Here is a 17,582-nt window from a genome sequence, read left to right as displayed (position 1 = left end):
TGAGTGTGTAATCTAGGACAACATAGGTTTATAGATATAAAAAAAAAACAGTAAAATAGGTTTCTCACATGTAGCTAAAACCACCCCCCAAAACATCCATTTCCATTGTGTAGTGTGAATGTAGCCACTGAATTTGCAGAGCAGCTTCTAGATAACATAGGCAATCTGATCAACCCTTGTCCACAAAACATTCAACATTTTACATGAACTGCACAAGCTTGGAAGGATGTTTTATTTAAATAGTATTTCAAACAAGCCTAATGTGGAACTTGGCCAAAACTGTATAGGCTTACTGTTACCTTTAACCCCAGCTGGGCTCTAATGCTGTGGATTTTGCAGACACGGCATTAGCTGTATACAGTGTGCTGTTTGTAATCGGGGATAATGAACACTTAGCTGCGAAACACTTTACACACTAGTGTAAATTTTAAGGGTGTGTTCAGTGAACTGCAGTAACAGAGCAGTCTGGAGTGTGAATGCTTCCTTTCAACCTCTAGTGAGGTTCGTTTTAAGTATGAATTCAATATGAAAAGAACCAAACAGGACATGATGTCACAAAAGATGATACTAAACACGCAGAATGGTGCTTTGAAAGCAAAAAGTTTTGTACAGGCATCAGAAATGTGTCATCTCTTTGCAGTGCACCTTCTTTGATATGTGCAGCAGAGGAATTCGAGTCTGATTTAGAGTCCTTTATCCATTTTACCACCTCTTGCAGTGTTTCCAGATGGTAATACCACCAGATATAGACAGAGACATAAGTGCATTAAGACCATAGATTCTATCAAACACTTTTCATATGTCTATTTTTTTATTATTATTTGTTTCAATTGTGAATGCTAACAAACCAGGACTAAAATTTAACAAATGTATAATTTTGTTAAGTCCGCACCAAGGAATCCGAACTACAAATATGAACACACCCTAATCCACCACTGCCAACACCACTACTGTATTCTGAAATCACTTAACTGACTGTACCTGTGCCCATTGCATCAACTTGTACTGGCCTCTTTCACGAGCAACATTGGTCAGAACAATGTTACCTGGATGATTTTAATACAAAGGCTACTGGAAATATGGGCCAATATCATATACCAAAGTTACCATCAGTTAATTACCTCCCAAGTACAAAAAAAACTTAAGCACAGTTAGTAGGTGCTGGTTTGTATTTGTGGATAAGATTGCCTCCACACAATTCAGCCAGCTGCAAAAATTTGCACTTTTTAAGTTCCAGATATTTCCACTTAAATGCCAACTTCTGCATCTAACTGAACACAACATTTTCAACTGAATATCAGATCTGGCCCAAGACAAGTGACCCAAATGCGACCAACTGAAGTTTGTTTAAAATTTATTTCATCCTTTTGTAGAAAGCAACAGATATTTTAACGGTTGGATTTGGCCACTCTCTCCAGCTCATCCTTTTTCTTGATGGCATAGGAGTTTGATGAACCCTGAGAACAAAATAAGAAGACATTTTGAAAGATAAAACAACTCATTCTCCAGGTATTAAAATAAATCACAACAGAGTATGTTTCTGAGCTGGTGATTGGCTAAGCAATGGAATGCAGCAGCCAATGAATAAGCAGAGAACATTTGCTCTGCGAAGACTATAGCACACCAGGACAACGAAGGACATCGAGATGTGACTCTAGTCTCGCTCTCTGGACAAGCTCCAGTTAGACTGCTATGATTTCAACCTATTCTATCCAAACAATATAGTTTCTTCATAACATCTATAGACATTCATCTATGTTTTTATATACTGTTAATAAAGCAGGCACAAGTTCCAGTGTCTGACGGTTGGAACCAGGAGACTGCATTCTGCATCACATCATAATGCATTTTGCCTAAGTATTGTTAAGCTTTGTCAACTTCACTGTGCTGTGTTCTTTAATGAACTGTTCAGAATCTCTGGCGTCAGAAAAGTAGTCAGTATAAATGTTGTGTGGTCCATTACCTTTGCAGCGTTGATGAGCTCATCTGCCAAACATTCAGCAATGGTTTTAATGTTCCTGAAAGCAGCCTCTCTCGCCCCCGTACACAGCAGCCAGATGGCCTAACAGACACACACACACACAGTCCATTAACAACAAAATAGATACTGTTTTAAGTTTGCCATGTATTCCTAAACTACCTCCCGTAGTAAGTGACAGTGCTATTCAGTTAAATAGCAATGGTCTTGTTCCTGTGCCAAGATGAAACAGCTGTGCCGATCAAAGGAGAAATCATATAGAAGTGGGGATTGGTCACTGTACAATCAAGCAAGGAATTCCCTGAATAAAGAAATCAGAGGCCAAGAAAAACTACTCAAAAACTGTGTAGAATGATGCCCACCAACGAGCTATCAACTATCTGGAAAAGCTTGCAGGACATCACCAGCTACAAAAGGTCACCCTCCCAGACAATGGGTGATGACCAGCTGGCTAAAGACCTTAACACATTCTACTGCAGGTTGGAAAAGCCCAGCACCACACACCTATTCAACCACAACCCACCCCTCAACACTAAGCTACCCACTCAGCCTGCCTTGAAGATCTGCGAGGAAGATGAGATGCCTCTTCAAAATACGAAAAGTGAAGATTCTTGCCCTGATGAAGTTGCATCGTCTCGTCTGTGGGCCTGCGCAGACCAGTTTGCACCTCCCTTTACAAAGATTTTGAACAAATCACTGGAGTTGTGTGAAGTACTGTCCTGTTTCAAATGCTCCACAACTATACCTAAGCAAGCCACCATCACAAAATTGAATGACTATATACACCTGTTGCTCTGACTTCTGTGGTCATGAAATTCTTTGAGAGATTGGTACTGGCACATCTGAAGGACATAACACCCCTGCTGATCCCCCTGCAGTTTGCATACTGGGCCAACAGGTCAGTGGACGACAAAGTGAATATGGGGCTTCACCTAATCCTTCAGCACCTTGAACACCCAAGAACTTATGAAAGAATTCTGTTCTTGGACTTCAGCTCGGCATTTAATACTGGAGCATCCACAATAACCTGGAGCTGAACACATGGAAAACACTGGTGATGACAGTGGACTTCAGGAGAAGTCCCCTGACCCTCCCTACACTCCCCATCCTTGACAGAACAGTGGAGTCCTTCAGGTTCCTGGGTACCACAATCACCAAGGACCTGAAGTGGGTTGTGAAGTGGATAGTAACATCAGCTCCATGATCAAGAGAACCCAGAAGAGGATGTCATTTCTGTGTCACCTGAGGAAGTTCAACCTGCCCCAAGAGCTTATGGGGGCATCTACACTGCCATCATAGATTCTGTAAACACCACATCCATACTGTGTGGGGTAGCTGAGCCACCAAGCATGACCAACAGGCTGCAGTGCATTATCAGGTCTGCAGAGAAGACCATTAGTGTTATGCTGCCAGATCTGCTCACTTCCAGAATCAAGAGGCAGGTGGAGAAAATCAGAGTAGACCTATCTCACCCCGTCATCACCAGTTCCAGCAACTTCCCTCAGGTCAAATGAGGATCACAAGAACCAATCTACAGAGAAGCTTTTTTCCAATATACCATCAACTCAAACAGCGCATACCTCAATGCATAATAAACTCCGTATAACACGCACAATCACAAACCTAACTGAACCCAACATAGAAGCACCTAATTTCACCAGGTATGAACAGTTCTGCATTAAAGAGCTGTGGTCATTAGTGAGAGGTGGCACTCTGCAGCATGGCGTAAAAACCTTTAAACAATGGGTAGTAAAATGGCTTTTAATTGAGATTTGCAAACCTACTACTGAACATCCTTAGGACATCAAGACTAGTGATAAAGAAACTGTGTTGACATATGAAAAGAAGCAAGACACACCCCATAGCAGCTGTGGACAGTTACAGATAAGGTTTCTGTTTCAGAGTTTGTTACTGGCCAAGCACTGGAAAAAACCTCCAATGAACTGGCAGAGAATATATGCACTGAAATTCTACAGCACACCAGGGCAATGACTGGTGCCAGGATGTAACTGAATATTTGTGGACCTATCAGAATAAGGCTAAACAGTTTTGTTAGCACCTCAAAATTAGCCAGTAGAGGATACAGAGAGGCATCTGTGATTAGATATAGAAGCATAAATGCAGAGCCGTGTCCAGAAACACCCTACCCCAGAACTTCCATCACCTCAGTACTGATCAGATGAGCTACATACACAGAAGTGTCACTGTTCCCAATTTGATCAAGTGTCCCCAGTACAATAGGCTGGCTCAGTTCATCTGGGCTCTTCTCAAGCAGACATGTTTTCAGTGTAGAGACTACAGAGAAAGTGCCATGTGCCCTGTGACTGTCAAAAAGAAGATGCTGTATTATGGGTGTATTTGTATGCACGCATGGGTGGTTCTGAATTTGATAAAAGGTAGTAACATGCACCTGGTTGACCCTGCGAAGCGGGGACACATCCACAGCTTGTCGCCTTACTGTACCAGCACGGCCGATACGGGTAGAGTCCTCACGGGGGCCACTGTTGATGATGGCATTCACCAGCACCTGCAGTGGGTTCTGCAAGACAAACCAAAGAAAACCATGAAAGTAGATGAATTTGCAATATCACAAGGAATCTTAAAACACCAAAGGTTATTTTTGTAGAATCACATCCTACTATATATAAATGGTAGATCTTTTTAACAAGAAAAATGTAGCAGCCTAACTTGATATGTAGCTGAGGGAAGTCTGTTTCTGAGCTGGTGATTGGCCAAGCAATAGAAAGCAACAGCCAATGAATATGCAGAGAAAGTTTACTCTGCGAGGACAATAGCACATCATGACAATGAGGAATGTCAAGATGTGACTCTAGTCTCACTCTCTGAACTTTTAGATTTAAAGCAAATAAGTCAAAATTAATCTCAGAATCTCAGACTGAAAATGGATGAATGCACCATCTTCCAACCACAATAAATAAATAAATTAATAAATCAGCATTTATACTTTTATAAATCTTTGAAACAGTAACAGCCCCTATATGATGCTATTAAATTGACAGTGGATCATGTTTATGTAATGCTGCATCTTTCCAAAACATCTGTCCAGTGCAGAGTTTCTCTGAATTATACATGAAACCTTAATTTCTCTAGCCATAAATTTGTTTATATACCTAATTTATACCACTTTAAAAAATAAACAAAAGATGTACTGCATTTAGGTGCACCAGGCATGGTCAGTCTGAAATGTGCTCCATGAGGGTTCTGACCTCGCCAGTCAGCAGGTGGATGATCTCGAATGCGTGCTTAACGATGCGCACTGTCATCAGCTTCTTGCCATTGTTACGGCCATGCATCATCATGGAGTTGGTCAGACGCTCCACGATGGGGCACTGTGCTTTACGAAAGCGTTTAGCAGCATAGCGCCCCCCAGAGTGTGGGAGGTACTTGGCGTACTTCTCCTTCACGGCAATATAGTCCTGAGCAGTGAAGGAAAAAAATCCAGCTTTATGGGCAAGACAGTGGATTATTACATAGAGCTTCATGAACTGCCATCATATACTTTGAAAAAAGGACATTTTAATAAAGAAAAATTAAATAATCTTTTAGTGGAAGTGTTTATAATTAACCATCATCCACTCTACAGTGCATTTACCCTTTTATATTAACAGGGTAAAAAACATCACCTTAAGCTTTATCTGGACAGACAAGCCCAATCTATATAGGGTCACTATTGCTCAAATGGGTTTAGCTGCTTGAAAGAGTTCTTAGGAATGTTTCTGTGCTGATCTGGTTCAGCAACAGAAATCAGCAGCCAATGAATGAGATGGTTTGTTCTACGAGAACGATAGCACATCAGTACAATGAAGGGTGCGAGGATGCAACACTAAAAAAATACAAGAAGATTTCTCTGACCAACTGTTTCAGCATTCAGGGCACTCACCTGTAGAGAGATGTCATTGATCTGAACATCATCTGTGCTCCATTTCCCAAACAACTTGATCTCTGGTGTCTCAGCCACAGCTGGCGCGGTCTCCCAGTCCGCCATCCTGAGGACAGAGCACCGTTCAAATAAAAGTTCCACAGGTAGCCATGTAGATTTCATAATGTAGATTTACACTATAAAGAGTTGTTTCTGAGCTGGTGATTGACTGAGCAATTGGAAGCTGCAGTCAATGAATAAGCTGAGAAGAGCTGTTCTGCGAGAACTACAGCACACCAGGGCAATGGGGAATGTCAGGATGTGACTCTAGTCTCGCTTGTGTACAGCTGGTACAGGACCCCTCTTAAAACATACCCAGACAAGTCAGGACAGACTTTAAAAAGACTTGTTTTGCATTAAAGGACTGAGGAAACTAGCATTTAGGAATGTAAATTGATAGCACTTAAAAACGCCAAACTTTGAATAACCCTCACCATGCCTTGCTATAGTATTAAGAACAAATCCGCCCTCTTCTATTGATCATGCATGTATTACACGTCGTTGCTAAAAAACGTACCAATGAGGAACACGGGTAAAATGAGTTGCCATTGAAACGAAATCACGTTTTATGTTTGTTTCTTAAGTTAATTCTCTATTCCTAATGAGAAACAGAATTTGGAGCAAATTAACTAAACGACCAATTCCTACAAGTTTGCCAATTGTTATTACCTAGCCCGCCTTAATTCCACTTTATCGACCGGAAGTAGACTAGCTGCATGTTCTATTTCGTTGTTCGTCCGCTTATGAAATACCGACTTGACGTTTCATGTAAACTAGACGGAATCAACTTCAGTCGAGGGACTCGACCATAATTGCCAAAAACTGCAGGCCCTTTGTGATGAATTAACAAACAGCCTGCCGAACTAACCAAAGACCAGCGACCAGTTCGTTAGCTTACATGAGGCTATCGTCAACCACATCTTACCATCCACCAAAACTGACGGCAAGAACAGCAAAATGTACGCCCATACAACAGGCCGCAAAATAAGGCCAGCGAGCTAGCTTAGCTACCCGAAAGGAAGCCACTACGTTAGCGTTAACTAGCAAGGTAGGGATCACGGAACACGAAAATAGCACGTTCCTTAAATACTTAACGATTCAATGTATTACATTTGTAACACATTTGGAAAGCTTTCGACAAGCGTGTACACACTAATTGCAGCAACGCTCGACTTCTGAAAACATGCCCAATACCCATCTAGCTAGGTTAGCCACATAGCGGTTAGCTAGCTAGCGTCGATAGACGACACATGGGCACTTTAGAGGAGATACGAATTAAATGTTTTTTAGCATATAAACCTCCATCTGTCACATCTGCAGTTCCGGTTATCTTACCAGATATTTTAGAAACGTGTACCGTACAACAGTTTTTACTTCTAGGATATTTAAACGCCAAATTCAAATACAATTTTTCACTCACTTGTGTACAGTCCCACACTGCACTTGGTAGAGACCGAAAAGGGCCAGTCTTTGCTGTGTGGCGCCTACATCCTCGTTGGTGGAAACGTCATCTTTTACTTCCCGTGTACATCTGCTTTATGAAACTGTAGTTTCTCCATGGATATTCCATGGCAGGGCTTCTGAGCTCCAGTCTTAGAGATCCTGTGCTCCAACTTAAGCTAGTTATCAGACCCTTCATAAGTTGAATCAGATGTTCAATGCATAGAAAAGGAGTAGGGAATATCTAATTAACTTGTGATCAGCTATGCTTAGGCTCACATGAAATGGCTTGACAGTACCCGTCATACACAATACAATACAAAAAAAAAAAAAAACCACACACAAAAAAAAACCGAATTTATGAGTGTTGGCACATTAGTGTCAACAAATCATGAACCTTGATCTTTAATAAACCTGAAGATGTTTTTCCAACACTTTTAGATTTATTTAAATTACTAATACAAGTCCCATCTCCCTACATAAATCTCAGTAATAACTGAATAGGGCTGCCTTTCTCAAAAGTAAAGTCATAAAACAAAGATGTTTAATTGGTAGAACAACCATTACATTGAACACACACACTCACTCTCTTTAATTTAACAATCTTAACACTTCAGTGATTTGGGGTCCTGCTAATTTAACTCTACTTCCAGTTGTAGACCAGTCAGTCATACTAACAGAAACCTCTTTGATGACTGAAAGGTTTTTACCCTCTGGGGGGGGGGGGGGGGGGGGGTCACATGTAAATCTGAATGTGTTCTCATACTCTGTTCTAAAATGCAGATGACCACAGCAAAATCAAATACCATCACTTTAAAACTTTTTTTCATTACAGGTTAGACCTTACCACCACAGTGCTCATGAAAAACCCAGGTCACTGCAAGCAGCTTTCTACCAGTAAAGCATGATGCTGAAAATCAGTAAGACAGACAATCTTTTTGAAAACAGAATTTTATTTGATCAAAATTGTATTGACAATGTTCCATAAGATGTTTTAATATTCAAAATATATCCACAGACCTTCAGATGAAAAATTCAATTTCTTATGAAAAATTGTAAAGCACATTGGTTTGAAAGAGGAGGAAATTACAAATGTTGTTCATTTTGTGTGCCTGCCCAAAATAGCAGAGGACTCAACAACCAAGTCAGATTTAACTGAATGCTGCAACTGACCAGATTTAAAAATTAGGAGTTTGGTTAAAAGAGATCCCTTGAAATATTCCCCATTACACTGATTAACAATATTAATTCCTCCTGTTAAAACAGGTTAAATAGATGGAACAATAAAACAGCATATCTCCGCCCCCACACTGAGTTCTTTAAAATAAGGCATACATTCTGGTATTCGTCAAAACATTCCCTTTCAATTCAGGTTAAACACAGAATCTAACACACTTCAAAATACATACAATATTACAGATCACTTAAAAGGATGCCAATGTTTTCTATTATCTTGTAAAACTACCATTTGTGAACTAAACCTGCAACATAGTAGCAGTTGAAGTTGCAATACAAGTGAAGCTGGCTCTTTCCTGAAGTTACACTAACTGTTACAGCTATGGTATTATGGCAATCAGGTGAGCCAAACATGCTACAAAATGTAAAACATTTTCAAAACTGAGATCTCAAACTTTTTATTGACCAAATATAGTGCTAATGGCCATTATAATCATTGGCCAGTAGGGGTATATGTTGGTTGAGAAGCAACACTATGTGACTTATTTTATGCCAAGATAAAAGTAAAATTTAAGCCAAGCTAAACAGTTAAAGAAAAACATCATTTGCAACTTCTGAATGTAAAAATTGATACTCTCTCCTCCCCACTGAATCCCTTTAAGGGTTCCACACAATACTGCATGATGGATGTTTTCATACAAAACCCTAATTTAATTCAGTGGGGCAGAAATACCTTATGCATTACATCTAGTATAATGTTTTGTGCATTATTCTTCTCTTTCTCATCAGCTTATACTTTTGAAAATATGAGTGTTTATTTAAAAACTATTCTCATATTCTGTGAATTTGACCCACTGTGACATGAGCACTCAGCCCTGTTAAAATAAACTTCCGTAAAAAAATCCTCTTTCCCCTTTACAAATAAATCATAATACTGCTATCCATCATACACCTGAGGCTTAAATATGGTGTGGTAAAGACGTATGCCACACCTTTTACATTTAATGTGAATGCTGCCTTAACACTTTGCCATGGTCCTCAAGCATTCATTCCATTCATCTACTTTAATTTTCCTTCAAACCTTTCATCTTATTTTCTGCCTTTGTGTCATTCCTTACATTTATATATCTGCATGTAGTCTGTCATAGCATTCTCTGAGACAGTTACCAAGTGTAAACATAAAAGGTAAAAATAAAATTGTAGTGCATGATTTCAACTACACTAACAATAGAACTACAATTTTCATTTGCTGTGGGGACTTCAACCAGCAATATGTAGCATTTGAGATGGTGAAGGGGGCTGGATGACTGGTCAGCTTTATAACTGGAACAAACCACAGTCTGGCTGGACCTGCCTTACCACTAGAGGAAAGCCATACCAATCCAATAACCTGGACTACTGGGACCCATTTTGCTGACACATAATCCATAGCTATAACCATTCAATTCTATTAATCTTATTTCATGTTTTTTTTTTCAGATTTAAGTGATAAAATTTTACTTATTGCTCTTAAAATCAGTCCTTAAACCATATCCAACAAAAAACATGGCTAAGTCATCTAAAGGTGATACAAACTTTGTATGAGCAAAACTGCACTTGTGTTGCTGATAATCAGCTTCACCGTAACAGGCTGCAGGTATAACTTTACTATCGCTTGATGATACCATATGAAATGATATAAAAGTATTAACAATATGTTTAAAAATAGTCATCTCTACATGTGCATGTGTGCGCTTGTGTGTGTGTTTTTATGTCAGCCATTTCTCGATACAGGTTTTATAAACCGTTTCGTTGGAGTGCCAGTACACATGTTGCACACCAGGCACTGAACACATCTCCAGATCCCCTCGAGCATACAAAGTCTTTAGTCCGAACAAATCTCTCAGGAATGCCTGCAACATAAACACACATGCACAAGCATGCAAAAAATGAAAACGACTGGCAAGGCTGCTACATGTGAGTCATAACCAGTGGATACAAGTTGTATGTTTTTTGTGCATTTTATATCTATTTTAGAAATGCTAAGCTATTAGTAGCCTCTGGGGGGAAACAAGGGTTACTGTCATGCAGCTTGCTTTGAACAAGTCTCTTTTGCAGCACTGTGGACTTGGATGCAAATAATTACCACCAGCATGTTCTAGAGATGGCACCAATCCAATATCATGCATCAGAATATGGCCAATATCAACAAAAAGGTTGAATCACACATCAATGAAGAAATTTAAGGAAACCAATTAGGTACAATCACAAACCAGCCTGAAAGTAGCACAGCAGGTGCAGTGCATGTGATCTGCTAAAATGGTCACATGATAACAGCTGGGCTAGTATGAACAGGTTATACACCCCTAGTTTAACTAGTGGCCTATGTTTCACTTCGACCTTGGATGGAATACTACTCACACCAACCAACGCAACATATCATTTGAGTAGCTCACAGGAATTATTGGGGGACCAGTTCCATCTAAATCTAACAGCTAGGAGAAAACACTTCACACTGTTTAAAAAGAAAATGACTGTAGTTGCTGTGAGCAGAAATTATTTCCCATTAATGATTAAAACTATTACATTCAAATGCAAATATCCATGAACTCACAAATGTGTGATTTCCATTACTATCATTCTGATAACTCACTGAGGATAACAGTCTACGTGCCTTCTAGTGAGAGCATTTTACATGACAAACTAAGATGGTGTTTTAGCACTATTCACTGCCATAACCGTGATAACGGTGTTTTGTTTGTTAATCCATTCCTTAAAAAAAACAAAACAAAAAACGATGACGTTTCCAGCTTGTCCATGAAGTAAAGGAAATTCAGGGTCTGGGAATGGAGAATGAGCAGCAGAAACCTGACAGAAACCAAGAAGGAGAAAATAAATAATAACCAAATAATAAAGTACTCGCCTTCTCTAAATTCACAAAGTTAATTACTCTAAGGCTTCAGTATATTCAAACCGCAGTACAGGTAGTCTCTCTGTCTGGTCACATAGTGCCTGGTGTGTGTGTGGTGTGTAGGGGGTAGAACAGCGATTTACCACTGAGAACCGAGCAGGTGATGACCAACACATTAAATATCATCTCAGTAAGAAGAGACATGGATTATAAGGTAATGGAAGGCAAAAGAGACATGCTTTAGTCTTGTAAACAGTTTGCTTTTTATATAATTGTATTTCTTTTTATCCGTAATATCCATGCATTACATCTATAAAATTGCATATACAATACATCTTAGGGCTGAAACAATTCCTCAAAAAACTCAAGTAACTTGATTATTAAAAATCATCAAAGCTTCTATTAATCCATATAACTATATCCACGATATTACTGCACCCCGTCCTTCCTTGCACAAAATATGTGCAAAACATCCATGAAGCCAAAAACATTCAATAACAAGCTACATACTATACTCGCTAAAAAAATGTGTGAGCATACCAAAACAATGTTAAAGATGATATTGTATGATGGGTGATATTGTATTACTTCTACCATAGAAAGGGGAGAGGATGATCTGAAGAAGCCAAAAGTTACTATTTTCTTAAATAATTAGTAGGGTGAATTTAAGTAATCTGGGACATTTTTAGCAAGTTTGAGTTCTGTGACTTATTACTCTGCAATCTCCAAGATGTTTTCTAACCACACGAGTAAAAAAAAAAAAAAAAAAAAGTGGATATCACAAAAGAAGAGACATACCACACCTATTAGTGTCCTTTGTGCCAAATAAATATATATATGTATATATATATATATATATATATATATATATATATATATATATATTTATTTTTTTTTTTTTTTAATTAATTTATTTTTTTTTAAAGATAAAAAAAATAATCTGCGTGAATGACAATCTGGGACTCTTATATTAGTTTTATAAAAAGCCTAAATTACCTTACCCTTGTGGGCTACATGACAACCTAATATGGCTGGAGAGCTAAATGATTATGTACTGGTTATCTGGGTTACTACATTTGCCAAGTACCAAACAAGCTAACTAGATTGTCAGAGGATGATGGGCCCTCCTTTGAGATTTGGTTCCTCTCAAGGTTTCTTCCTCATGCTCTAGGGAGTTTATTCTTGCCACTGTCACCTTTGGCTTGCTCACTGGGGGCTTGGACTTGGACATTTGTAAAGCTGCTTTGTGACAACATCTGTTGTAAAAAGCACTATATAAATAAATTTGACTTGACTAGTTTGGTCACTAACCAGACAAATCAGTTTAATCAGACAGGAACAGACTGTATTTGTACCATGAACGTCTGTCCGACAACTGCAGGCCAAATGCTAAATCTCTTTACGGAATTACGGAATTGTACCGGAGCGATTTCTCGTCATGTTTACTGGCAGAGGCATTTTACATTTTTGGATCTATGCAGTAGGTATTATAGTAAATTGACTGACTTAAGTTACGTTACTTAAAATATTTCGGACGAATTAATTAATTGAATGAATAAACAAATGTACTGTAAGGAACCATCTTTTGTAAATTACGTAAGTAATAAACTGCTGATTTGAGAATTCTAGCTTTAGCTACTTTTACACAAACGTTGCGGCCCACTGAGTGTGCTATGAAGGTTAGGGAAAGCAGCTAGCAAATGGCAAATTACTTGGTTTACATGGTTTATTTTTCATGGGTTTAAGCCAAACTATTTTATGTTTGACATTCATATCAACAATCACTTTGTTCCACCAACCTCGTCAAAATTGTGTTTAACGACTCAGGGCGTTTTCACACTTGCCCCGAATACACCCAGTATTCTGTCTGAACTGTGGCTTGATTGCGCAATTACATACGTCACTTTTCTGTGCGTAGGCTCGCAAAGTGGTAGGAAGAGGCTTCATCCGTTTGCTGCCTTTTATTATTTTACTTGGATACAAACGCAAGCAATATCGCTTTCAGGATGCATGGAATTTCGCCGTGCAGGAGCACCTGCCAAGAAGGAGCCGTTCTCGTATGAGAATTTTTGTTGTATTGTATGTATACAGATTTTTTTTCTTGTATAATATACTCTATAATCCTGTACAAAAAAACTAAATTAGATTTTTAAAAGTTTGTCTGGATAGTAAGCGTCTATTTGCTCAGAAAATACACAAAACCTGAAAAGGGAAGTAACGCGATAAGTCGAAACAGTCACGTTACAAAATTAACCAATCACGCAGCACCACACATGGCACCGGGAGCGGATAGCTTCCACATCTGCTGCAGACCACAGTAGAGTTCGCTATCATCGATTTCAGAACGCCCAGAGATCTGTACTCTGCACCACTCTCGGGATCGAAAACTGCTTTCACACTTGACCAAGCGTATCGAATTCGCGGAGCGAGGGGAAAAAAGTTAGTGTGAAAACGCCCTCAGAGCTCAACAAAAATGCACAAGACTAAGCTTCAGAGCTACAGCTTCACCTGCTGCACACATTCCTTTTAGGCTGGGTTATGAGTAATTACCCCATAAATAAATAAGTTACTTACATCCTGATACTTCATTTCCACAACTGTCTCATTGTCATCATAGAAGCCAAAATGACTGCAAAAAAGCCACATGTACAGATATCAGGCTTTGTACTGTACTGTCAAGTGCTAGCCTACTCAACAAAATATTAAGTGAGCAGCTAACCTTGACTGCCATGGCATGATGACGCCGTCATCTGGTCCACCAATCAGGACAAGCTTTTTGATGCGCAGGAAATTCTCTTTCCACACTGGATGTGAACAGGACACCACACGTCACATTTTTGAGTGTTAAACACAAGGTTTAGCTCAATACTAAAACTCAAGTCTTTATCTAAATGTAAATATAAAAATGTTTCTCAAGATTAAAGATCCTTCAGTGACAAGGACTGAGACTGAGCTGTGTTAAACAACACAAAATATACATAAAATAGTTTTTCAATGGAAAAATGTGAAGAAAAAACAATGGGGCCTTCAATATTACCACATTTAGCAGCTTCAGAACTCTTTGATCAGTGATGCTATCAGACCAATGCTTCATCAAGAGAAGCCAACATCAAGAGGATATTTTTGGAACAGATAAACATCTTAGGGTATGATTACCAGTGGAGTTGGGATGGGGTCTCTCATTGTTCAACAGTGCCAGGTAATCGCTGCTGTTCACATACATTTCTCTGTGATGTGGGTCTATGAGAGAAGCAGCAGACAGAAACAAGCACAGCTGGAGAAAGGAAAACTCATAAAACATCTCCTTTAGACATCTAGTAAATGCACTCAAATTGTCTCCCATTTTAAAACATTATATAAAACTGTACTGCATCTCAGTCTAGGTTTCACTCACTTTTTTTCTGGCAGTATCTGAGGTTTAAGGGTATTTTTGGACTTAAAGCTATTTGTACTAACTAAAGATACTTTTCTGATTAGAACCATGTTAGCCCCCATATGAGCATCTTGTGATGCTTTGGGGAGCATTCTTGTCATGAACAAACTGATGTTAAGAGAAAGAAGCGCATTACGAGGATGTGGAAAGTCAGGAAATCAATCCCAGTCCTCACAAGACTGGTGTTTTCCAGCTGATTCATATAGGGCTTCACAGTTAGCATGTTAAAAGAATGCAAAACAATAAAATTTGTCATGTTATGTCCTGCATGCTTGAGCACTGTAACATCCCATCCTCTAGGTGTCATTGTGATCCCTGTCTCTCTCTGACGCCTAGATTCTAGAACTTAAGTGCCCTATAGGTTGATGTTTATCACCACAGCTGTCCACTCACCATTCCAATAGTTGCAGATGGAGATTCTCTGGCCCAGGGATGTGTAGCAGACACGATAAATATTCGACTTGACGAACTTAGGAAAGAGGTACTTCAGGTAGTCTGTGTCTATTGCACAAAGACAGTTAGCACACAAATGCATTGAAAACACATAAGGAGAAACACATAACTAAACTATAGTGTGCATACTGGTGTGTGTGATCAGTGAGCCCTCCTAACACCATGGCACTGCACAGTTCAGTGTTTTCCGTGTCGTAACAGCCCTAATTAGCCACATGAATGGTTTGACAGTTAGCTGAATTGCACACACTAGAACAGGTCTCCACTAGTGTGCACAAGAGCACAACAGGAGAAGAGAAACAACTGACCCCCATACTGTCCAGCCTGAGGTGAGGAGAGTGAGATGAAAGAGTGAACATTGTGATCAGGAAGGACAGAAAGAATCCCTCTACATATCAGCCCTCCTGCGTGGGAGACAGTAAGAGAATGAGATTTGCGTGTGCTAAGCTCATAAGGTTCAAAAACAGTGTAAGAACAACAGAGTGCACATAGACAAAATATCGTTTATTTTCATATAGTCAGAATAATACAAAACTTGGGCAATATGAATATTTACATTTAGTTGACGCTTTTTTATCCAAAGCATCTTACGATTATGACTTGAGAGTCAAGGGCCTTGCTAAGGGGCCCCAACAGTGGCAACTTAGCAGTGGTGGGGCTTGAACCAGCAACCTTCCAATTCCAAGTCAAGTACCTTAACCACTGAGCTACTACCACTAACATAACTCATAAGTGTATGAGGTGAATACTGAACACAGACCTTGGGAGTAGCAGATGAGGTTAACCCCATCAGCTGAATTTTGCATTATGGGATAGATGGCCTCCTTGAAGCCCTCTACCTGTTTCCATAACGGCAGTAGGCTGGCAGAGCGATCAAACAGGTCAATGACTGACACGTTTGTGCCAGGATGAGACTGGGGGGTAGAAATATGTAGAGGTTAGTGTCCATAATTATGCATCAGGTTTCTGAAGTGGGCTGTTCGGGTTTAGTAGACAACAGAGCACAAAAACAAAATGATCTCACACCCACCTTATTCATGAGCTACTAAGTAACAAGTATAGCAGCATCTCGATGACAAAGTACAATCAAACATTTAATTATGGGTGTATTTTGATAAAAGAGCATTTTAGACTTACATTAGTGCTACAGGACCATAATTATCTAATAATTGCTCAGGAATGTGTAATTCACGTATACTTATCTCCATTTCATCCTTGGGCTGCTTATCCATTTAAATGGGTCGTATTAGGACTCTGGCAACTCACGTGACCGGGTAATTCACACGGTAGCTAATTTCCATCGTATAACTCATTACCCAGTTATTCGACTTCACAGAAAGCTCTTTTATCGGTCTACTAATGTATTGTGGCCGAGGACTAAAGAGCCTGCCAAGGGCATTGTACAATAGTCAACAGTTCTCTCTCTCTCTTCTTTAGCGCTCTTATCACGCGCGGTCCATCTACATTCCAAAATATAACTGCTGGTACTTTTTATTATAAATCTAATCTAATCTAAATTAGGTGAAACAACATACAGTCATGCTAAAATGTTCGGAAGCGTTGCGACACAATTCAAGCAAATACTTTTCGTTATCGAGGTCTGCTTTTACAGACCAGCACTCGACGACGCTGTGCAAACTATGCAAATAGCTGGCTAGAAAAAGAAAATTATTAAGAAGAAAGACGCGGCTACAATAACCCAAATGCATCGTTAATCAAACAAAACGGATATCCCTACTCAGAGTCACAAAGTCAAGAAATTATCCAGGTACCTGATTGATGAACTGGTTTAAATCTGTGAAATCAGCAGAACTATCGAACAATCCATGGACAACAACCACCGGTTTATATCCAAACACTGTGGAAAGAAAACAAGAACCAAGTAACGTCCACAACAATCTGGTCTGCCCGCAGTTTCTTTGGGAAAGGCTTCTTGTGCAACAACACCTTCTCATATTTTTAAAACACGTAAAAGAAAAAAAATGACTTGAAAGCAAATTCAAAACGAATCATAAAATTAAAACTGAGACCGGCTCCAAATGCTTGCTTCTCAAATGTCTGACGGAGCGATCGGAAGTTGTCGTTTGCTGTCTTCTTTCAGTTTGTTTTATGTCGTAGGTAGACCCTCATCAGACTAACACGTTTTGCTGATAACTTCTGAATTCTAAAGACGTTTACTTAACACTAACAAACGTGATTAACTTGCTTTCCATGCATTTCACATCTGTAACTATATTTGTTCCGGTCACATTCTCTAGATGAAACATACAGG

At 39.3% G+C, this 17,582-nt stretch overlaps 2 protein-coding genes and 3 non-coding genes across 6 annotated transcripts; all 5 read right to left on the bottom strand.

Annotated features, from left to right (window-relative positions):
• Positions 1 to 1,337: 1,337 nt before the first annotated feature.
• On the bottom strand, positions 1,338 to 7,491 carry LOC113589072 (small ribosomal subunit protein uS7). The gene is made up of 6 exons (XM_027028530.3): positions 7,339 to 7,491; positions 5,880 to 5,985; positions 5,206 to 5,415; positions 4,389 to 4,517; positions 1,964 to 2,062; positions 1,338 to 1,457 (listed from the first exon to the last, which is right to left on the bottom strand). The coding sequence occupies exons 2-6, from the start codon at positions 5,982 to 5,984 to the stop codon at positions 1,389 to 1,391; spliced, it is 612 nt and encodes a 203-aa protein (XP_026884331.1). The 5' UTR covers position 5,985; positions 7,339 to 7,491; the 3' UTR covers positions 1,338 to 1,388.
• LOC113589078 (small nucleolar RNA SNORA3/SNORA45 family) lies at positions 1,533 to 1,665 on the bottom strand. The gene has a single exon (XR_003411911.1). It is a non-coding gene; the product is annotated as a small nucleolar RNA SNORA3/SNORA45 family (small nucleolar RNA).
• Positions 4,687 to 4,819, bottom strand: LOC113589079 (small nucleolar RNA SNORA3/SNORA45 family). Its single transcript, XR_003411912.1, has one exon. It is a non-coding gene; the product is annotated as a small nucleolar RNA SNORA3/SNORA45 family (small nucleolar RNA).
• LOC113589077 (small nucleolar RNA SNORA3/SNORA45 family) lies at positions 6,064 to 6,196 on the bottom strand. The gene has a single exon (XR_003411910.1). It is a non-coding gene; the product is annotated as a small nucleolar RNA SNORA3/SNORA45 family (small nucleolar RNA).
• An 802-nt stretch (positions 7,492 to 8,293) lies between the features above and the next one.
• On the bottom strand, positions 8,294 to 17,550 carry ppt2b (palmitoyl-protein thioesterase 2b). Of its 2 annotated transcripts, none has more exons than XM_027028535.3 (8): positions 17,083 to 17,549; positions 16,071 to 16,224; positions 15,619 to 15,714; positions 15,251 to 15,358; positions 14,581 to 14,664; positions 14,144 to 14,228; positions 13,999 to 14,053; positions 8,294 to 10,426 (listed from the first exon to the last, which is right to left on the bottom strand). In XM_027028535.3, the coding sequence occupies exons 1-8, from the start codon at positions 17,263 to 17,265 to the stop codon at positions 10,283 to 10,285; spliced, it is 909 nt and encodes a 302-aa protein (XP_026884336.2). In that variant the 5' UTR covers positions 17,266 to 17,549; the 3' UTR covers positions 8,294 to 10,282. The 2 variants fall into 2 exon arrangements, with proteins under 2 accessions (XP_026884336.2, XP_026884335.2); XM_027028534.3 differs by lacking the exon at positions 8,294 to 10,426 and adding an exon at positions 10,431 to 11,381 and having other exon boundaries at positions 17,083 to 17,550.
• Between the last annotated feature and the right edge of the window lie 32 nt (positions 17,551 to 17,582).

This window comes from Electrophorus electricus, chromosome 4 (assembly GCF_041902795.1).
Source record: "Electrophorus electricus isolate QZ-2024a chromosome 4, ASM4190279v1, whole genome shotgun sequence".
Classification (NCBI taxonomy): Eukaryota; Metazoa; Chordata; class Actinopteri; order Gymnotiformes; family Gymnotidae; genus Electrophorus; species Electrophorus electricus.
This window is presented reverse-complemented; position numbering and strand designations above follow the sequence as displayed.